The 22,869-nt window shown below is 43.9% G+C and overlaps 1 protein-coding gene across 10 annotated transcripts in view; it reads right to left on the bottom strand.

Annotated features, from left to right (window-relative positions):
- The window catches only part of HDAC8 (histone deacetylase 8), a 165,067-nt gene that overhangs the window by 107,144 nt on the left and 35,054 nt on the right, over positions 1–22,869 (bottom strand). For 3 of the 10 annotated variants that reach the window (XM_039841670.1, XM_039841674.1, XM_039841665.1), the window contains exons 5-7: positions 12,756–12,868; positions 9,224–9,301; positions 8,575–8,683 (exon numbers count right to left, since the gene is read on the bottom strand). In XM_039841670.1, the coding sequence (XP_039697604.1) occupies positions 8,575–8,683; positions 9,224–9,301; positions 12,756–12,868 (300 nt within the window). Of the gene's footprint in view, positions 1–1,477; positions 2,514–5,237; positions 6,885–7,253; positions 7,513–8,521; positions 8,684–9,223; positions 9,302–12,327; positions 12,527–12,755; positions 12,869–22,869 lie in introns of those variants that run through there. The other 7 variants (XM_039841667.1, XM_039841668.1, XM_039841666.1 and 4 more) reach the window with 6 other exon arrangements.

Below are 22,869 nucleotides of genomic sequence, written 5' to 3'. Positions count from 1 at the left end.
GTGTCATCGTTGGGGCGCATGTCTCACCTGTCCCCGTGCTTGCACAGCAACGTGGACAAGCCACTTCGCTTCTCTGAACCTCGGTTTCCTTCTCTGTGAAACCAGAACATTCTCTCCTTCACAGGGTTATCGTGAGGATTAGACGACGTGACACTGGCAAACATCTCCTCCCAGCACCAGGCACTTACTTAGTAAGCGGTCCCCACTGTAGAGTGAATAGATGAATGGCCTTGGGTCAGGCCGGCTGAGTGCTACAGGAATTTGGCCCAGCTATACCTGTTCTGGGAATGCAGTTATTCCTTTTCCAGTGCTGCCAATCTATTCCCTTTCAGCAAACACAAAACGCACCGTAGGAAGGGGCAGGCGTGCAAGTGCCCTTCTGTTAGATAGAGCTGGGGAGAACGGATCATTAAAATTGAAACCGACTTCTCTGATTTCTTAGGCAAAAAATCAGATTGGAAGCCAAATAGCTATTTGGCCTCTGCAGACCCCGCGTGGGGATGCCCTTGGGGAAAGGGGAGCGCTGGAGGCATTCCAAACGTAGTCACGACACTCGCATGTGTATTTCCTGCCTGTGCCTAAGATCTCTGCTCTTAGCTTTCGCCCTCCGAGCCCGGACGAAGCCACCGTTGATGCAGAGCACAGTCTGGCACGTACAGGCAGAGCCACGGCCCTGGATTTCTGATTCTCATTTCTTAATCATAGTTTCTCCACTCCCCATATACCCGATACCTCTTCTTTTTCAATTCCATGGCTCTGATTTTCGAACTTAGTGGACAAAAACGATTGGTTAACAATAAACATGCCCCTAGCCCTTCCCTCACCCCTCTTTACCCAGGAGGGCCTCCCTGAGATTCACAGCTGAAATCCTGCCATATAGTTAGCACCTGGTGCAGCTCATCAAAACAGAATGTCCTTTCCCAGATGATTGGAAATCTCTGCAATGCCGTCACACAATGAGGTGTGCAAGAAAGAGTTTGGGGATTGACTTTCATCATTAACTCGATATTGCATGGTTTTTGTGGGACTTAAAAAGAAATGCATTTTTATTACTTTTAAGTACTGCACATAGAGTAAGTCCAGCTCATCATATTTTAACAGTTATTTTTCTGGAGCAGGATGTATTTTAAACATGCCTATGTTGGAGTGTCTGGTGGATCATTTAGGATAAGTGTCCTGTTGCTTGATGAAATCCAGATCACTTCAATGAGATCCAGATGGGAAACTGGGTCTCCGGCAATGGCTGCCAGATCTTCTCCGTACGAAATCTCTCTGGTCTGTATGCAAATTCAAAACCCCACATCCTGGAAACCCCAAGCCAATCAAGTGACGCTCCGCTTCTTAGTTACTGGACTAAACACAGGGAAGCCATTCATTCTTCCCTGAGGAAATAAGCATTTCTTACATACATCTATCTTGGCACAAAAAGGGCTGGCTAAGCAAATTAATAGTGTAAACAGGATTGCACTAGGGAACGTTTGTCCTACTTAGAATACACTTTTTATTCACTTTGTGCACATCCACTCATATACAAATAATAGATACGCTAATTACAAATGATGCTTCAAGCCCCTCCTCGAGGTGCTGTATGATGCAGTGAGTCTAGTCCTAATTCTTAGTGTGTCCAGTGCTTGAGAGTAATGCAAAGGCATTTAAAATTTTTCAGTGATCTAATTACAGATCACACTTAGTGAGGCGTTCTCGTATTTAAATGAGACAGAGACTTTCGTCCTTTCCTCCCTAATATATTTGATGCCCTCGTCACCTTCTTCTCCACGGCTCGCCCACCTGGAGCAGGCGCACAGACCCCTCGCCCCCTGCTCACTCCTCAGCTGCACTTTCAAGGTCTCTAGGCAAACATGCTGCCTTCACTGCCTGGCAGACAAGCCACACCCTTTCACCTGGTAACTTGTTAGGTGCTCATTTGAGCGGGTTTTTGAGGACTCTTTTCTTTGCTCCTTCCGTCAAGACTGCCGGATATGGCCCTTCCCTGACAGCGCAGTGGGTGGCAGTGCACAGAGGGCAAAGCCAGCCAAACATGGCATCGGGCCTCTTCGTCAGCTGGGGGACCCCAGTCCCACTCCACACGTACAGCCCACGTCAACGGGACCGGCCAGGCAGCGAGGCAGTGCTGGCGGCTGCCAGTGAATGGCAGTGTCCGAGCAGTTCTTCAAAGCTGTCACGTGAAGGCAGAGCCTAAAGGGTAGATTTTCTGGGCCAGACTGAAGGGCCGGAGTCTCCAGATTCGTACCTGGCCCTGGATAGCTGCGGGACCGAGACCGCTGAGGAGGGATCAGGTCACTTTCTCCAGGGGCAGGCATCATTCAGCACAAGAAGCGAGCAGAGAAGGTGCACGTCAGAGTGACGGAACGGACCCACAGAATTTCAGGAGATTGTTTTCCTTGGCTTAAATGGAAAACAAAGCGCCTGTGAAGACTGCTCGCTGGAGATGGGGCTTGTCATGGTGTCAGGGCTACTTGCTGCAGGAGCTTCGAAACTGGTCATGAAAGACACTGGTCAAGAAGGAAGAAGAATGTAAGAACCATCTCTCTAACCACGTGGATTTAAAGCTCAAAGGACCAGGTGAGGGGGAAAAAAAAAAACAGTTCCCGCGACTCCTAATGAAGGACGGGCACGGCAGAGGGTGCGGGACAGCTCGGTAACGGGGCTCTGTCTCCTCCTCCAAAGGAGCCCACATTCTTACGCACTTAATGTTTTTTGACTATTGTAAAAGACACACCAAACTAGGAATAAACAAACAGCCCACTTGGGCGGACCTCCTTGCCACCTGTGCTAACGTTAACAGCAAACCTAATTAGGGGCTGAGGCATCCATTTTTCCCTAAACAATAGGCAATTTTGTATTTGCCATACCACGTAGAGGCAGGATAAAAGTTTATCAAATGGAACAAAAGCATTGAGAGAAATATCCCACTTACAAAGGGCTGAATTCAAGTGCAAGGCCTGTTATGAAATGAATTAGCAGCTTGGTACCTTTATCCTGGGCCAGAGCGAGCCAGTGATGTGGCTGCGACCTCACCGAAGAGGTAGAAGTTCATAAAGAATTTTCACCGGCTGTCAGACTGTGATGAGCGTGGGCGGTGAAGATGAAGGTAAGGCTATAGAATTATTTGTTCTCAAATGCACATTTCTAGAGTTCCTCCCTTCTCCTCAAATGGAGAATTTTTAAAAATTTGTATTGCTTAAAATATTTATGCATAAATATATGTTTGTACTGCCTTCGCCATATCATCAAGCCCAAAGGAGTAGGTTCTAATCATTCGCTGAGGGTCTATCTACCTGCTTCTAAAATTGAATAAGAAGTGGAGTCCCACGTGGAAGATAAATTCTAGATGACATCACTATAATGAAAGAAAAACCTAGCATCATTAAAATATCTCTTCTTTAAATATTAACATTAAAAGTCAATAATGCAAGGAAACGTTTCACTTAAATGTCCTTTAGAGATGTCCCTTGGTTCTCATTTTATTCCACCGGTGTTGGATGAACAGCTTATTGCATGGATGGAGAATCTCAACCTTTCCACAGCCTTCTGTCAGGACCAAGAGATGATATAAACTATGTCTACACTTGCAAAAATGCGTAACGTTCAAAATCTGTAGCAATACCAGTCTAAAAAAAGCCAAAATGAAAAGGATGGTAATTCCATGAGCCGACCTCTATAAAATGACATCTGTCACTACTCACTTTCTAAAGCAGGAAGTTCAGGATTTTCCTGAAAATAAAGGAAAAACCAGATTTGCAGAATCTCCATGTTTCCAAACTGCAATTAGGAATTTAAAACCTAAGAAGTAAAATCTGGCAATATTTATTCTTAATTCCTATTCATTAAATGACAAATGAAGTCCTTGGGATTAAGAGATTCTTTTGGTGGGGGGCGGGGTGGCAAAAATCTAAATTGCACTTCCTGGAAGCTAAACACAATGGATTGTGTATACTACAGATCACGTGGTTCATTTGCATAAGCTTAAATGGTTTCTTTTGGTAGGGGTTTGCTGCAATCCTCTCAGATAAAATTTTCTATGAAATCTTTGGGATGGTAATTTTTCCTCGTGAAGACACTCCATACTTCCACATGATACTTTGGGGACAATGACGCTGCCGGCTAACAGGCAGACAGACAGACACGAGTTCTGACTCTGGCTTCACCACTTACTTGTTGTGCAGCCTTAAGCAAGTCCATCTTTCTAAGCTTCAGTTTTCTCATCTGCAGGCACTGACGGTGGGGCCAAGACAGGTGTAAGGCGGACGCTTGAGAAATATCGGCCAAATGAAGGAATCAATCCTGTCATACTTAAAGACACACGAATCCCCTATGACGGTGCGCCGTAGCCCCCTTTTACTCTTGATAATGAATGTCTTAAAAATCCTATAAGGTGACATGACGTGCTTGATTCTTTTATAGGTCAGAGTGTCTTCACAGGTGAACCGGGAGCCCAGCCCCACATGAATGGATCCTGTGCTTAAAACACCTCGAACTTGTGTTTTAGGGGCCATGACTTGGAAAAAGAATTGTCACACAATAAACGTATGACAGAAATACATGTATACATTTATGTATAGATGTAGAAAAATATGGATAGCAGCAAAGCTCGTTTTAGACAAAGGAATTCCCCACAAGAATAAAACCTTAACCTTCGATGAGCTCACTGTTGTTCTTGAGAAGTTCTTTCTGAATAGGCCCATGGTCAGTACAGCAAGTGTTTGAAAAAAGCCATTGAAGAGCCATAAAGATTATTTAAAATAAAAAGTATATTTCCTTCTATAAAAAGAGGCAAAAAGTCAGTCTTTTTTAAAACTTCTGGGACCTCTGAACTTTCTTTTTAGGTCAGTGGTCCTTGAAGGGGGGAAAAGGTTTCTTTGAATTTTAGGTTAAAGAATAAGTTTAGGACTTACATAGGACTCGAGGTAAACAGGCCAAGGACCAAATACAGGCACATTCTGATTTTAATAACCACCATTACGAACCTTAGTTCACCAGAATAAGATTATCCCTTTGGTCTGGTTTTGCACGTGTGGACATAAAGACCACTGTTGAATGAGAGGTCCCGTTTAACAGAGCCGTCCAGAAGTCCTATGCATTGAAGATCCTGTTTTTCAATTGTGTTTCTTTGATTGAGAAGATGGAACATGGCAGTTGTTTTTGGGACTTTGTTCTTTTTCGTTTGAAGATTTGGACGACGGATATGTATAGAGAATATTTAGGGTATTTTTTTTTTTTTTTTTTGCAAAATGCTGAACTGTCCACTTCAGTATGTTCTGTATCCATACACATTGCGAGCACCATGCATACAGCTTTCGTATGAGATGTATACCAATGGATGGACGTTTAGTAAAGAGTTGCTTTCTGGCCGTTAGGGCTGTGAAATGATAGGTAGAGCAGAAACTAAGAACTTTAAGCACAGCTGCAACTGCCTTCTTTGCACTCTGCAAATGTCATGACAGGTCACAGTGGGGCAGTAGTCTGGTCATCCTGCAAGATTTGAGGTTTCGGAGTGGTAACCTGCTACTTACTGAAACGTCTCTGAAACCAACAGCGAGGACGACTTGTTATTGTCCTCTCCCACAGTCCTTAGTTATAAACGCTCCCAAAGTCATCCACGTAGCATCTTCGGTAATAGACTCTCTCACACTGCACTTGAACATAATTCACAAACAGGTTAAGAACCACAGGCAAAGTCGTATTTCTTCTTTCAGATGAGATAAGTCGGGAACCAGCTGACCCTCTCTTTGGTAAGATAGCCTTCCTGTCGCATCAAACTTTGTATGTACGAGTGCACGTGGCAGAGGTGGCGGTGGGCCTCCATGTAAATCAAGAGTATAAGATCCCTCTATCGCCCGTAGTGTGGCCATAGCTTCTCCCGAAGGAGGAGGTATACTTAGAAGAACACGCTGATGCTCCTTGATGCTCGTCAAAACAGGGCTCTGAGTAAGAGTAAGTGCTACCTACTCTAGCAGGTCCCATGGAAATGATGGGAAGCTTTTGGGAATCACTGACCCTCGCCCTTATAAATTAGTATTGCATGACCTAGGGAACTCTGTGAAATCGTTGTTTTGTTTTATTTTGTTTTTTACATAAAATGGAATCTAACGTCTTTTGGTGTTGAAAACATTCATGTAAAGATTCTACATCTGGTCTGTCAAAAAGGCTACAGCAGAGAGAGAAAATCTTAAAGGAAGGAAGGAACGGTGGAAGAAAAGAAGGAAGTAAGGGAAGGAGGGAAAAAGGGCTCCTGAACCCCACAGGGAGACACAGTTCACAGGAGCAAACTAGAAATTGCGTCTCAAACCAAAATTAGAGCATCTTGTAAGTAAACTGGCAATAAGAGGGCCTTTATTTATCACGGGTAAAGAGAGAGCCAGAAAACCAGTGGGCTCACGGGATGAAAAGGACGGAAAGGAGATAGATAGCAGATATCCTGGAGGACTTTTGGACATGAGGAAGCCATTGCTATGTCTACTACATCTTTTGAGGTAGGCAGATGGGTCACAGGTTGTAATGGCAAATGGCAAATGTGCAAGCGAGTCTGGGTCTAAGCAACAAACTAGAAGTAGTCAAAAGCATCGTGGCTGGATGGAACTAAGGGACACAGTTAGCAGGGTGCCACTCTCTAACCCTTTCAGAATCTGCTGTCAAGAAAAGCGCCGTGAAAGCATGCACCTGTGGCAGAGCGAGGGTGCGGAGGGGCTGTGCCGAAACTCCATTTTCGGCCTATTTCTAATTGCAGAAGAAAAGTCTGTTTCCTGTTAAAGGACTTTCAGATATTAGTCCAACAGATGGGACAGAGGTTTGCGTGGGGCAGCCTCCCTGGCACCCTCGGACTCGGAGGCGCCTTCACGTAACGTCCTGACCAGACTTGACTTCTGAAAGAAATCAAAGGGAAAAGTGATCGCACCTCTGATGACAACCTGGAAGCTCTGATTGTGGGTGCTCACTGTGCTCGGCGGGCAAAGGGGCCCCCGGGAACTAGAAGAGGTGAGCGTCTGGGACTTTGGCACGCGAGCGGGAACAGGGGTCTTCGGTGCTAAGCTCGCTTTTAAAAGGCTTCGAACTAATTTTAATACCAAGGCTACTTTTGAACATGAATTACCATGGGATTTAAAATATGTTTTTTCTTATCATATAGTAGGAACTGGTTTCAAGGGAAAAAAAAGAAAGAAAATATAGGGGAGAAACAGACACTCTTGTGAGTGGAGAAGGGTAAGCGGTAGACTCCCTTGGGAGTGGGGACTCCGAAAGCCTCGAGTCTGCAGGTGACACTCAGCTTTTCCAGGCAGTGAAAGGCCGAGTTGATGGGGGCGCTAATCGAAGGCCTCAGCAGCTCTCACGAGTGGCACATGAGCTTCGGCGGGGGCACGGGTAACACAGCCCGTTCGGGTATTACAAACTATACTTCTAGGACGATGGCTGCTGGCCTTTCAATGAAGACCCAAAAGAGCCTCGAGGATGTCCTGCGCGTGGACTGAGCACTGAGGGGAACGACCTAGTTTCCTGTTACAGAAATAAAACAAAATAATAATAAAAATAAAAGGCAACGAAATGTTGGGCACTGTCAAGAAGGGGATTAAGAGAAAAACAAAATCATTCTCATTTTACACAGAACCACAGGCCAACCTCGTTGGTGGAGTTACGTAAGCGGCTCTGATCTGCACATCTCCAGAAGGACAGAACAGAGCCTAAGGGGAACAAAGAAGGGCAATTAAAACCATCAATGGCAGGCTCCAAAAAAAAGGCCTTTTCAGTCTGACAATACAGAGGTAGCCAGGGGACACGATCAAAACCTTGAAGAGGCGAGAGCTGCTGCAGGAGGACTTGGCCAAATCTCTTGAGCTAAGAGGCACCTTTGAAGCATGAAGCTTTTTATGTTTTAATACTCGACTTTGTTTACACAACTGCCAGTGATGATGGCCAGTGCACTCCATTTCCACCAGGGGTTGGGAGAAATCTGAGCTGAGTGGGGGAGGGATCCAAAGACTCGATCCCCATCACTTAAGGAACGGAGACTCAGACTCGCTGACTTGTATGCACGCTCACTTCGTCTACTGCCAACATTAGCAGTGACTTTGCACCTGACCGATCTCGGTTTCTGTGACTCTGAGTTTAGCCCCCCAATTCCCTAAGGCTTCTCAGCCCCAAGGGTCTACACGTGGGCAACAAACTACGTACAAGTGGCTATAATTTAATACGATAAGAATGGAAAGAGAACAGGTTTCTGAGTCCAATTCTAACCCAACAGATAGAACTCAAGAACTCAGAATAAAGAGCTAAGATTCACACCAGTGGACGGAAGCAAGTCTCTGGAACGGAAGCCGGAAAAGGAGCCCCCAGGTGAATGAGCTCACATGCATGGACGTTTTAGCTAAGAGAGTAGGTGACAACGGACTGCCCAGGCAGCTCTGGGCCAAACACCTGCCTCTGCACAGAGGGGATGCTTACTGATCAAATAAGCATAAGTGACAGTGCATGAAAGCTACGTGGGTGTACACTGGCTTTTCCCAACCTGTTTCTTGAAAACGAGAACTCGGAGAGACGGGCTCAGCGTCGCTGCCGTACCTCTCGCAGATGTGGTAATACTTCTCGTCCTGTATGCCGTCCTGAATGGGCACGTTCACGCTGTAGTACCGCCCCTTCCCTAGGCCGACGTCAGACACGTCACCTGTTCCTGTAAAAGACAGCAGAATCATGATAGGAATGCGGGAGACCAAAAGGTCAATTAGGAGGACAATCCTGTGATGGTTTCTAAGGGGAGGAAATTAAGAAAAACCATATGGAGAAGTAACTGTGGTAAACAACGTCGGGGAAGCGGGAAAATTACAAGAAAGTGGAAAACCTTTGGTTTCTATCTTGCTGGAAAAAAGAGAGATTAACTCGTTTGCTTGGCTTCCCAGATAGCTGAGATTGACACCGTACTAACAGATCATTGCCATTCCCAGGGTGTTGGGACTCGCACGGGGTACCTGAGGGTACGGCGAGCGTAAGTGAGCTGTCTGTCGACAGTCCATAAAAGTCATCTGGAGTAAGAAACAGCAATACATTCCTCTGATCACTGTCACCTGAAATGACCTGTGTTAAAATTCTGCATAGCGTAGCACCAGGAAGGTTTTAACAGCACGGAACTATACACATACGAAATATAAGAAATGCATAGAAGAACTGCAGTGTTTATTCCTCAAATGCAATACTGAGCACACAGATCACTTGCCTGGGAAAAACCCCGGGGAGAATTTGTGCAGGGACACCGTCATGACTTTGGAGGTGAAACTGAAGGCATCTTCCACACCTACCAGAGAAAGAAACAGCAGAAGAATCACTTCATGTGCGCAAGTCCTGTTTTCAACAACTGAAACTCTAGAAAGCAGCTGTGGGAAGGAAGAGAGACGAGAAGGTAGCAATAATAAAGCTGAGGAATAAAAGTAACAGAACCCTCGGGCCTTTGATCTCTGTCATTACAGGACGCGGCAGAACTTTGGCCCCAAGTGACGTTTGGGGGTCCCTCTACAACTTCATGGCAAATGATAAGTGGACTTCTGCTTTCCAAGCAGTGGGATGCCAGGTTCTCTTAGACAACCTGCTTAAAAGGGCAGGGAAGGCTCGGGCTCCAAACTGAGGCATCATCAACGGAGCCAAAGACAGGAGTCTGGCATCGCCTTGCAAGTTTTATGTTCTGTTTGGTTTTAGTGGTTCTGGTTAAATTATTAGGATTTAGTACAATGTGGCAACGCTTTGAGAAACACGACCGATACAAACAGTAGGCATTATATAGTGAAAACCTAATTGTACATCGCCTCTGTGATTACAGATTCGGTTATAAATGCAGTTCTCCCAAAGTATGTAGTAAATAAGTCACAGTACCTCTTTCTAGCGAAAACACAGAAGGCTGAAAGCAGCCCTGGCCTTGTCCCTCCTTGCTAGCAGCTTTATAACAGAGTTATAAAGCTTGGAGAAAGACTGTGTGTGTTTGGATGGGGGGGGGGAGGGCGGTACTTTTCTACAAAGGACTCTCCATTGAAACAGTCAGAAAATGAATGGAGGAGGCCTGGGAGATAGAAGACGTAAGCCTTACAAGTCGCTAGTCATTCAAATAAACACGCTGCCCACCTCTGCACTTTTCCCCCTAAATCACATACTGTCATACTGTATTCACATAATTCATCTGTAAAATGGAAGGACCGGTAGGAAATTCGTGTACTTTTATACTTCAAATAAAGAAATTGTCTCTGTATTTACTTACTGCTTTCAGTCTTCATTAGAGGCTGACAGTGACCTTAAAAAAATATTAACTCTATTTGTTTATCACAAGTATGTTTGAATTTCCCAAGCCTTACGCTTTGCCCTAGGGAGGCAGTTAAAACCAGTTAAAGGCTCGAGGCACAGAGCATTTAAGCAAACAAAATAAAACAAAATCAATTAAAATGGCATTTTAACTTAGAAACTGAAGTATAAACAGGGGCAATTCAAGAAAATCCTGATTATCCCCCCAGAAACGTGGTAGCCATTTACACTTCTATCGGTGGGGTCGGAGGGCTTCCATATTTTACACCCTGACTAGCGCTGGGCATTGTTATTCTTTTTCGTCTTGGGCAGAAAGAAGGGTCTTATTGTCATTTGCATTTGAGTATTGGGGTGCTGAGCACCTTTTCATATGTTTAGTAGGCATTTACATCTCTTGTCCCAAGAAATGCCATTTAGAAAAGGGCACAGCCAGGTGGTGGCTCTGGGGCTTGGTGTGAAAGGGAAGAGTGGCAGGCAGTAGACAAAGAAGGTGAGGACAGGGCAGGTAGGGGTGCGAGCGAAGCCACCGCACAATGCTACTTATGGCATCATGGGAGATTTCAAATAAGCCAAATGTGTAAGAATGTGGAGGTGGGGCAGGGGTCACTGGAAGGGAGGTGCTGAAGAGGGGAAATAAACTGAAATGAAACACACCATAAAAGTTGGCTAAAACAGGAAACTCTAAATGGTGGAGAAATAACATTGCAAATGGAAAGAACGGTTTCAGGTGACAGTCCTATTTCGTTCTTCCGTGCTTCACCAGAGTTGATTCTATTTTTGAACTCCGATACTAATAGTTTGAATGTCATCACCATTCATTCATGCGACGAATATTTTCCTGAGCCACTACTACACGCAGAGTTCTGTTTGTTCGAGCCGCTGTGCAGGACGGGAAGAAGTAAGTAAACACGTGGATGCGGGCTCTGGAGGAACAGAGTTTGTACGGGAGGAGAAGACACAGACAGATTGAAGACTTAACTAAGAATAGAAGACCACATATCGTTAAATATCAGATCAGTGATGGAAACGGTACAGTCGAGCAGGGGGAGAGGACACTTGGGCTGGAAGCGGTCAGGGCAAATCTGCTGTTGGAACTTGAACTCCTGGGGAGGACTTGGAGACGCCAGAAGGGAGGAGAAAACAAAATGAAGTTAGGAAAGAGTGTGAGCTGGGCACAGTGAGACATGTCCGCTGATCCCTGAGTGGAGCCTGGACGGCCAGTCATGAGAGAGAAGGCTGGAGAGAAGAGGTGAGGCGGTGTGGACTTTCCCACGGAGACCACTGTTTTTCAAAGTGTGGCCTGTGGGACAACTGGGCTGTTACTGAAACGTGGATCCCCGACTTCCCTATCAGACCTGCTCGATCTGAATCTCTGGTGGATGTGGCCCAGGACTCTGCATTTTATCAAAACGTCCCCAGGTCACCCAGACACACATCCGGGTTTGAGAAGGAAGCATGGCTGGAGGCCAAGGCTCAGCACACCAAGCGGCTACGGCTACGGAGCGAATGCTTTAGGCTTCGCGAACTCCGTGGTCCCCATTGCAGTTTTTCCCTTTACGATCTTGTAAAAATATAAAAAACCACTCTTAGCTCGCTGGCCGTACAGAAAAACAAGCTGTGGGCCAAATGTCGCCGTTAGAGGCGGCGAGGAACCCCTGCGGGTTTCTGAGCGAGGCCTCGGCGCGCAGGGCTCTCGAAGCAGCCGGCCGCCTTAAGCCGCTCATCCGCCCTCCCGCCTTCTCGGTTCCGACAGCTCCGCTGCCCCCAGCCTCTGTCCCACGCTGTCCTTTCCCTCTCTTGTGCCTTGATTATGTCAGTCTGTGTCCCCAGACCCCCGGGGAAACGTGGAAGCAGCACTCACCCATGCGGGGGAGGGGAGGGACGGCCTAAGCTAATTGCACTGAGTGAGCCACGGAAAGGCGTGCTGCACGCAGGATCTGGTGGAGAAACAGTGTGAGTGCCTGCGACGTTGCACACGGAAAGCACACGGGAGGGCTGGGCTACATATCTGAGCGACACAAAGAAAGCGGCAGATTCCGATTGCTCTGTGAGTTGGTATCTGTCTTGGTGAAAAATTCAGTGTTACTTCATCCGGAGAGAAGCACCAAGACTGAGCTCTAAGTGCAGATCTCACTTAGACGCTGTGGCAGTGGCCTGGGGTAGGCTCCTGGGCGCTGGAGTGAACACTCGGTAAGGTCTCCACTTCTTAGCGTTCTCCACCAGAGCTTTGCTACTGCAGGACAGGGGGAGACAAATTACAGGAACCTGGTATTTTAAAGCAGCTTCATCAGCAAAGGAGGAATTATAGCAGTTAAAATAAGCTCTATCTACTTTCGGATTCTCAATTAGGAAAATTTCAATCGCGACAGGTATTTCTTCCTTTACCAGCTGCCTAGAAGCAACTTTACCGATAAAAATCTGTTGTCCTAGCAGCAAAGCACCTTTGAAAGCGAAGGACTTACCATCTCCATGGTGCAGATCCAAATCCACATAGAGAATACGGTCAAATTTCCGTCGCAACCGTAATATTCCCAGGACAGCATCATTGAGATAACAAAATCCAGATGCTTCATCTCTGCAAGAAAATAAGTCGCTACAGCCAACGGCCGATGGCAATCCAAGGGCATCTCTACGCCAAGGGTCTAACCCTTACGATCCCCCTGAAGAAAAACAAAACTACCTACGAAGACTGGACAGTAAATGCCTCCAAATGATTGGGCAATGAAGTGTTCTGGTAAGCTACATATCGAGGTCAATGTCTAATGTTTTCCCTTCACCAGATTCCCAAAGAATTAGTTTCATAAGCATATTCGCCAAAACAGAACCTTTCTCTAATGATTCAGGAAAAAACTGTAGTACCCTGGGCTCATCATAATGACAGTGAGTATCACTTCTAGGACTTTAAGAAAGCTAGAATCTAGATGTAGAAGATGTTGGAGAATGCATTCTCTGTACTGACCCTATGACATAACCTAAAGTTTGGGGGTTTTTGAGTAACTCTTGGCACTTGTTGCTCATAAAAGCGGAGTGTACAATGTCCAAAAGCATAACCTCCTGGGCAGCATAACGTGGCTGCTTCTCTGTAAATGTAATTATGACAATGGAGACTGAAGCGGCCTCTTTTAAAGTGATTTTTTTTCCTTCACTTAAATTGTCTTCATTGACTTCACTGGCGTCCTTGACCATTTTTGCTATCGGCGATACCACGTTACTTTAACCTCCTGTCAACATATACCGACTCTTTCATTATGCTTCCATTAAGCCTTGCTGAGTAGACGTACGAGAACATTTTTTATCATCGAAAGTATATTATCATTTATTTTTAGGGCCTCATCCTACATGCTTCAGTTTCTTTTGCTTCCACAGACACTTCGAATATCCGGCCCATTTCCCCCTCCCCCTAATTTCTCCCTGTTTTACCATATTCTAGGAACGAGCATCATTTAAAATAGCATCTTTACTATTATGAGTTTTAAGATCTTTCCAGTGCCTACACAATGCATAAACTTCTTCAGGAAATCTCTTCTAGAATAACGTTTCATATGCTGAACAATACCCTGGTTCACAGGCTGAATCAATGAGACAGGTACATCGGTGAACAGGAAGTTGGTAAAAATGTCATCAGACACTGACTTTGCTCAGAAAGGTGAACCTGGTGATCATACACCAAAAGAATAGCTTGGCTTTAGGTGTGCAATCAGGAAGAAGCCAATTAGAGGAAAAGATCTGTCCATCCACGAATTTTCTGTAAATAAGAGTTAAATATGTGACTTTGAAAGTTCTTAGGTACTGTTTTCCAATTATGAAAAACCTACATTTTATAAGTCTACCGTCTTAGCAGATCAAAAAAGAGATAATTTGTCTTCCTACTGAACATCAGTAACTCTTGGGTGACTGTTAGGCAACGAGATGGGGGTGACAGGGAGGAGGAGGAGAAATGCAAATCAATACAAAACACACTTCCTTCCCTCAGACAGCCTACGGTTAAGTTACGGAGCCAAGTCATAAGCACAGAAAAACAAAACCAAAACGAACGAGAAACAAACCAAAAAGGCGAACAGAAATAATACGGCACATGAAGGAGAATACAGAAAAATTCTATAGACAAAACCGACAAGGCGGAGTCATCTCATTGACGGTATTAAACTTTGTAAGGCTTCTAGAAATCATGCTTCTACAAGTCAGTGATGGTTAAGGAACCGCCCGCTCCCCCTCCATTTTGTGTTCTGAGGAATGGTCAACCCAAAGGACCACAATGCCCTGGCATACTACAAGGGAAGAACCATCTTTGTGCTTCTTCAAGAAGCCCTTTAGGCTCGCAGATGACCTCCTTGTTTACCTGACTCTATAAAACTCCCAGCTCTCTTCCTTTTCTTTGAGTTGTTCCTCATTAAAAAACATTCTCCTGAATAATAGTGATGATGATGTCTGCAATTCAGAAAGGCTTTCGTGTGTAGTATTTTCCTAATATTTTGTTAATAGAGTTCTTTTCTCGTTGATTTAAGAAATAAATGAGGGCTTAGAGAAACAGAACAGTCCTAAGATTCCATGAAAATAAGGAAACTGAACTTTCAAGACTTTTAATGTGCCGAAACAGTACCCCTATAAAAGAAAACCCAAATGTTATAAGAATTCGAATTCACATAATTTAGGTAAATCTTTGGCAAGCAAGACTAACATTTTTGGTTGACCGAAATCCACTGTCTTTTCCGATTTATCGGTGTTAAGTATAACATACATGTAGATTTTTATTCTCCTTGGGCATAGTCTTCCAAAATTTATACAGGTTGACTGAATGAATGAGCTAACATTATTTCTACTAAATGTTTGAGACCGTGACAAATATAAATTTGTTAAACCGAGTTGACTCATTATTCTGACCAACTTTATTTCAACAGTACTTATGTTTTATAGTACGTCAGCGCGAAGATAATTTACAAGATCTTCGAGTAACTTAAAACTTTGGATTGACAGTAACTGAGTTAATTACTGGGTATTCACTAGATACCTAGATCATTTCTAACAGAGTACTTGCTCAGCATAATTTTGAGTGTATGTGCTCTTGCTTTTTATTTTGACATGCTACACAGGCACTATATATATTCGGTGCGCTCATGAACACGTGCTTCTCTGCTACTTAGAGAAGTTGTACCATAAGATATTTCTATGAGTATAGAAAGTGGTAGAGGGTTCCCAGAAAGGGAATTTTATTTGTCAAGGTCAAAGTTGGCTACGGTTATATGGGTTTATTTATAAAATCGCCAAAAGATCTTTAGCATCAAATACTGTTCTGGTGCAAAACTATAATTTGGTTTTCTCTCTGTTAAAATAACCGTTTTTTTTTGTTGTTGTTGTTGTTGTTTTTTTTTTTGGATGATTGGTCTTCTCTTAATAATGGGTTGTAAAGGTTTGGCTTTACCATCTAAGTCATCTTCTAACAAAGATTCTGTGTCTTACTAGAATAACCTATGGTTTATGTTGACTTTATGTTCTTGATTATTTAAGAAAGCAGTCTTCTCACTTAGGAAAGACCTGAGGTTCTTTACAATCGTATTGTCTCCTATGTTCACTTTTAAAATCTTTTATCATCATTTTGGTTAAATGGAGAACCAAATATTATTTTTCTATAACCCGCCATCTTATGTTAATCGTATCCCATAGGGCCACTGGAATATCACAAAGAATTGCTTCTTTCACTATATAAAAATGAAAATGCTAGAAATAATTAGGTTTGTCTGATACGTTACTACTGATGAGCTGTACAGGAAGAGCTGCCAAATCAGAAGAGATGCTCGGCCTCCCCCGGGTTAAATGGGTATAGGCAAAATGTCATTAATATAAACATTTCAGAAATTTATGCTGTACAGGAAGTTCCTAGAGATTCATCAGCATCCTCACGGGCCATGTGTTTCTACTTGGCAGAGTCCTGCTGCTTTGCCAGATATTAGAATACTGCAGTACAGTGTTTGAAGTCATAATTTTTCAGTTTTTAAGTGTTAACTTGGTTTCAACTTTGCTTTATTATTTTTTTTAATTTTCTTTCTTTTTTCTTTTACTTATTTTTATGGTAACATTGGTCAATGAAATCCAATAAGCTTCATCTGTACACTTTAACAGTAAGGCATATATATATTTACACTGTGTGTTCACCTCCCACAGTTAGATTTCTTTCTGTCACCACATATTTGACCCCCTTTATCCCTTCTACCTCTCCCCTTCCCTTTTCCCCCTCCTCTCTGGTAACCACTAGTCTATAGTCCATGTCCATGAGTCTCTGTTTGTTTGTCCTGTTCGTTTGTTGTTTTTAGGTTTATATCCCACGTATAAGTAATAACATGTGATTTTCAACTTTTTCAGTCTGGCTTATTTCGCTTAGCAGGATTATCTCGAGGTCCATCCACGTTGTCGCAAATGGCGGTATTTCATCTCTTCTTATGGCTGAGTAATATTCCATTGGATATATGTACCACAGCTTCTTTACCCAATCATCTATCGTAGGACACTTCGGTCCTACTTGTGTCACAGAAGTCCTTCCCTGAGGGACAACCTAGACTATGGACAGCCCTTGAGGGCAGCGACAACCCAGCTCCGTGAGTGCTGCTGCAGATGGAAGGATTCTCCTCCCCTGATGTCACAGAATCCACTTGACCGGTACCTTCAGTTTGATTCTCGGCTCTTTACTGTAATCGAACCTTTCATGTTAGTATCTTTTTCATTTTAGTTCCCCCTCTTTGAAGAGGCCTGATCTGCAAGACCCTAAAACAACTGATTTTTGCCACCACCTCTCAACAGATGTTTCAACTGGTTTTATAGGAATGCCAAGAGTCCTCAAGAGACGATTTCTTAGACCTTGCTTTACTCTACTCAGGTTTATAATTACCTCTGACTTGCTCAGCACTGAATGACATCTGTCTGAAACAAAAGAGGAAAATGGCAGTTTTGAAGTTGCGTTGAGCCCTGTGCTCCTCAGAAATCAGAGATGGTTAAGAATATGTCCCCTGTGCTTCCCAGGAAAAGGCCACCTGCGAGGGGCCTTCCTACCCTAGTGCATCATCCTGAGATAAGACTCAGCTCCGTCCTTCCAAACAACTCCCAAAGACTCAGATGACTCCGCTGTTTACCTGCCTCTATGAAAACCCCAGGCCCCTTCCTTTCCTCGGAGACAGTCTTCATTAATAAATGTCCTCCCCATTGCATAAATGTCCTCGGTTGCCCAGTGCATTTTGTCTCTCACATCATCCCAGAGGAGAGACCAGGTTGAGCAAACACATGTCCGAAAACTTTGAGAAATGTGTCTCCAACTTTGTGGTTAGGCAATCGCTTTCTTCATCAGAAACAAACATCTAGCTTCTTAAATGCCCCATGAACTGTAAAGCACGTAGTCAATCCTTCAGTAAAGTGCAGGGCTCAGTCAAGGGCGTTTGCTCACGTGCACTGGCTGGTTCTAGGCCCATTAGGCCAGAGATCAAGGATTCTTGGATGACGACATATATGGAAAACATCAGGTGGCTACCTCACCTGGGCAGAGCCAGATACCTGCACTGTTCGACAGGTTAATTGTTACTGACAAAGGTTTTGCAACCATCATTTTTTTTTTCAGTCCCAGTATTACAGAATTCAGTTGGAATTATAGAATTCCAGTTTTTTCTTATTTGGACCTCCCTAACACTTGCTCAGATACCTATTTTCTCTTTTAGTGTTAGCATAGCTCTTATAATTCTTTACTTCGATTCTAGTTATTTTGGAAGCAGCTGGTAGTATGGTTTGGCTTTTCCCTGTTGTTGGCATATAATAAAAACAGTAGCCAACATTTATTAAGTGATTATCCTGTGCCGGAAACTGTACTAGGCGCCTTCAATATGTTACCTTGATCTAGTTTCACAGCGACCCTGTGAGGTAGGTACTATTATCATTTCTATTTCACAAACGAGGAAACGAAACATAGGGAGAGCGACCTGTCCAAGGTCACGCAGTTAGGAACTGCCTGATCCTGAGTTTGGGTTTAGGTGGCCCACGAGCTTAATCACTTCTTGATCTTAAACTTAATCTTGATCTTGAACTTAATCACTTAAACAGTTTTGATATCATTCTATCCAGAGCTATTACTTTTTCGGTTTCCTGTGATTTCCCACACTTCTCCTTCACGTCCACTCCCCCTTTACCTTCCAGTTGTGTGATGTTGGTGAAATTAGCTGTTTTGTCTGATTTCTCTTCCCTCGCTTGTCTTTCCCCATTCGCCGCCTAGTCACGTGTTCTGTCTGCCTCTACCCCCTTTGCCATTTTCTGATTTGGATTCAAGACCTTTTTGATTAGAAAATGAAGCACCACAGATCTTTCTAGTGGCAACTTTTCTCTCTAGAACTCTCTCACAATAACCCACGAAACTTTAATCATTTCAATTTGCAGGTTATTAAGATTCGGGATACATGGGGTTTTAAAATCCCTCCAAAAGGAAGTAAATGAGCCAGGGCCATATTTGCACAAATTGACTCGGTGGTGGTCCTGCCCTCTGTAAACCCAATTGAGCTCCTGACACAGCACCTTTGGATGTAGAATTTATACAGGAATATATGCGGAAGGGGGCTAGGTCAAAAGGCCCTACTCATTAACAGAAACAAATCCATTAATTGTGTGACAAAACCAAAAATGTTATCCAGGAAATAAACTCGAGGTGACAGTGCTGTAATTCTATACAGTTCTCACTCTCTCTGCACCATTTGGGAGAATAAGCGGTCGCTACTGAAGACAAATGAAGGCTTGGGAGAGTAGAAATAAGGTAATATTTGCCTGAAAATGAATCGAGAAAACTGACTATGAATTCATTACGGTGGAAGTGCCAAAAGGTCTCTTTTAGAAGCCATGGACCGTAGTTCCCCTTTGGATAATTATATCATCCAAGGGTAACTAATGGAAAACGTGTAAAGCAGTTCCATTCACCACCAAGAATCTTCGATAGTTTGTAAACAGAACCTAAGACGTGCACTACAGAAGAATCAAAGAGGTGAGCGAGTCCCTGAAAATCGCTGTGACATTGATTCAGCTAGGGGACAGACTGAACAGACGGGTCACGATGAACAAACTCGCTCGTTTCCTCTGGACGTGCAAGGTCTCGTTTTCCTGCATCTAAGATTCTTTAGCACATTTTTCTCAGATGACACAGGCAGGATTGTCGTGGTTTCACTTGCTAGAGATTAGCAAGTCAAAGACTTCGCTTGGCTAGTGAATTTTGCTTTTATATGCTCTGGTTCTAGGGAAGAAGGTAAATGAGAAGAAACCGAACAAGTGTCCAAAAGCAAATTCCCAGTGTGTACCCCAGGTTCAGCCGAGATTTAGTCAATACCCACTCCCTGCAATGACCTTATCCGGTTAGAATCCAGGGTGTAGACACACTGTGTAACTTCCAGTGAGAGGAGCAAGATTCGATGGGCATATTTTTAAAAGAGGTTAAGAAACATGTCTAAAACAACAACAAAAATCTGTCCGGTGGAACTGTCTCCTAAACCAGAAAATTCAATTAACCAGACCGTTTCACCCCTGAGCATTCTGGTAAATCAAATATATCACTTTTTACTTTAAACTCTCATGTAATGAACTTGAAAACCTCAATGGTTTAGACATCAACAATGGCTTGAGGGATTAAATGTATTCTTTTCCGCCACAAGAAAAATAGCATTTGAGATGTAGTGGATGGAAATAGTGCCTGCTCAACCTTTCCAGTTCAATAGAAAAATGGAAGAAAGCGCTGGCAAAGCAGCTGTCCCGGGCTTCAGATACATGTATTCGTATCTGTGCACCTGGTCCTGGCACACAAGACGAGTGTCTCAAGAGCTAGAGACTTTATGTGCTTGCAGCCCCGACCTACGTAATAGACCCGAGGGAATTGGTTGCGGTTTATATTAGGTGTGGACAGGAGGAAACGCCATTGTGTTCAGCGAACTGATCGCAGCCTCTGCCGAATCGGGAGAGAGAGAGAGAGAGAACTTGCTCTTCAAATGCAGGGGATGCTTTCAGACTGTCTGGCTCTCCCGATGCAAATCTAGGGTAATTCTTGATATACAAGAAAGACATATAGATGTTCCTCGAATCTCCTTTTGGACATAGGATTAAGCCCCTCTACAAAATCGGACCACATATTACTGAAATTGCTCAAAACTTGGATTAAAAACATCCGGGGTGTTGTCATGTTATATTTACATTAATTATAATACTGGAAAGATAGAACATAACATTTTCAGCATTCTTTTTACAACTTTCGTGCAAAGAAATGACTAGCTAAACTCTGAAATATGATTCACAATTATCATACGCATATATTCTACTCAATATCTTTCACCTGTAGATTGTGACTTTCTAGCAAAATGGTAGTTATTTCCAGTTAATACACAGAGAACTTTTGTGATTTGCCTCTCTCATGCATAAGGAGGATCCATGCTCAAGGCAGGTGGTAAAGGCGTGGTTGAACAGGGCTTTGGAGCCTTTTCGGCCACTGCTAGAGAACAAGCCCAGAAATGTAACATTAGTACCAGTCCCCAATAGTGCTGTGGCCTTTCTCTGATGGGTGTCTCAGGCGGTCTGCCTAAGAGGGGACACCACATGCAACAGACCTGCAGGTAGGTGCTGAGGACTCATTCTACGATCCGTGTCTGTCCCACGGGTTGTGGACAGCACAGGATGTCCTGGACCCTGCCCTTGAGGAGCGAACGAATGAGCTGAATCGAGCTGTAAGAAAAGGCTAGTACACGTTTTACAAACTACATAAGATGTTCATGAGTAAGTATGAACTTACAGGATGCTGACTGTGCTTGCCTCAACTTCCAACCGCCTGGCCCTAACCTGGACGCTTTCTTCTAAGGCTCAGGGGACACGTGATCTCACGTACTCTCATTAGCTCCACGAGAAGCAGGGGAAGAACCGTTGCTCCCCTTTTCCAGTTGAGAAACGCAATGGACCGCCGTCCCCGGGTACTCGACTCCTCCCACTGTCCGTCCTCTGCCGCTCGTTATACTTTTCCAAAGCACGGTTCTGATATCGGCACCCCGCTTACAAACCCCGCTAGGAGTCCCCACTCCTACGGGAAAAAACATCCTGTCTTTAGCATCCTTCGCAGGGTCCTTCATAATTTCTCACCATTGCCCTCAAGTAGCCGCATGTCAACGCCATGCAACGTCTCCCCAAACATCTTATATTCTTCAAGTCTCTGGGGCTTTGCAGAGATGTAGTCTCGGATTGAGAGTGACATCTACCTCCTGTCTGATAACCTCTTAACGTCCTTTGAGATCCAGTTGTGAAGACGACCCTGAAGGTCTACTTTCCTTTCTGAGGCCAAAAGAACAAAAAACTTGATTCCTTTTGTGTGCTGCAGCAGTTACTCAGTCTACCATGGTACTCATCCAACTGCTCTGTGCACCTGTGTCCTCCACTAGACTATAAACTCCAGGAGCAAGGACCGCATCTTACCCGCCTTTATACCTTCAGTACCTAGCAAAATGCCTGGCACATGTTCTGAAACTTTTTGTTTATTTTAACAAATTTATCTGAATGGTGGACTGTCTTGAGGATGGAGAAAAGGATTCACATTATTTACCTTGAATAAGAGAGGAAAATACCTTTCAGATTATATATTTACAAAGTCAAATGTGATAAATTCGAAAAAGATAGGAATAGCTCACTGAAAAATGAACTCATTGCCCAAGCTCCCCACCCAGAACAAATAAACAAATAGACAGACAAAGCATCAATTTACGTAGGGGCTGGTCCTGGATCTGGAGACACACCATTAGCTTTTAAAGCTCATATAGATGGGGTAGGGAGTTTTGCATTAATACATCCCAAATTAAATTCGATGTGACAGTGTTGTTTGGTAGGCGCACTTAAAATGAAAATGACTTGAATCCATGAAGCACACAGCCTCAGCTCCTGGCTACGGCATCTTGCCAATGGACGGGCAAACATGTGCATAAGTGGCGACTGCTGCTAGTAGTGTCGTCCTTAAATACTGAAGACGGAGATGCAAAACCAGCACGAAGGAATACAAAGACAGGGACTGTCTAGTCGCGGAGCATGTTCAGGCATAGGGCAGATCAGTGGTTTCTCAAGTTTCCTTAAGCAGCAGAATGGTTTTTTTCATCTGAAATTCTATGTGGCATTCCAACATATAAAGGAAACAAAATAAGCACTACTCTGGTTAAAGCATGAGTAAGGGGAAGAGACTTGGGGATCTAGAACCCTCTATGTCTAGCCACCCTTTTAATTACTGTAGTTGCCACTGAGGAATTCTTTGTGACTTTAAAAGTCTATAATATGATAATCCTCTTTCTAATACTCCAGATCAGTGAGGAAATCAGGATTTTATTCTACTTCCAGAAACGTCCAGTAGAGGGCAATACAAATAGCTAAGGTTTGAGAAATAACCCCTTGCGAGGAGTTATTTATTGGGTGCAGTAACAAAAGAGGTTCTCTCCCTTCCTCCCCTCCTGAATTTACAAATGTGTATCGAGTAGACACCTACCCTACACTCCGGGAATAAGGATGAGCAGATACTACAGAGAGCAGCCTATTCTCAATGCTCTCACATTG

This window comes from Pteropus medius, unplaced genomic scaffold, assembly GCF_902729225.1.
Source record: "Pteropus medius unplaced genomic scaffold, Ma_sr-lr_union100, whole genome shotgun sequence".
Taxonomy (NCBI): Eukaryota; Metazoa; Chordata; class Mammalia; order Chiroptera; family Pteropodidae; genus Pteropus; species Pteropus medius.
The sequence above is the reverse complement of the archived record's forward strand: the minus strand, read 5'-3'. Positions and strand labels throughout refer to the sequence as shown.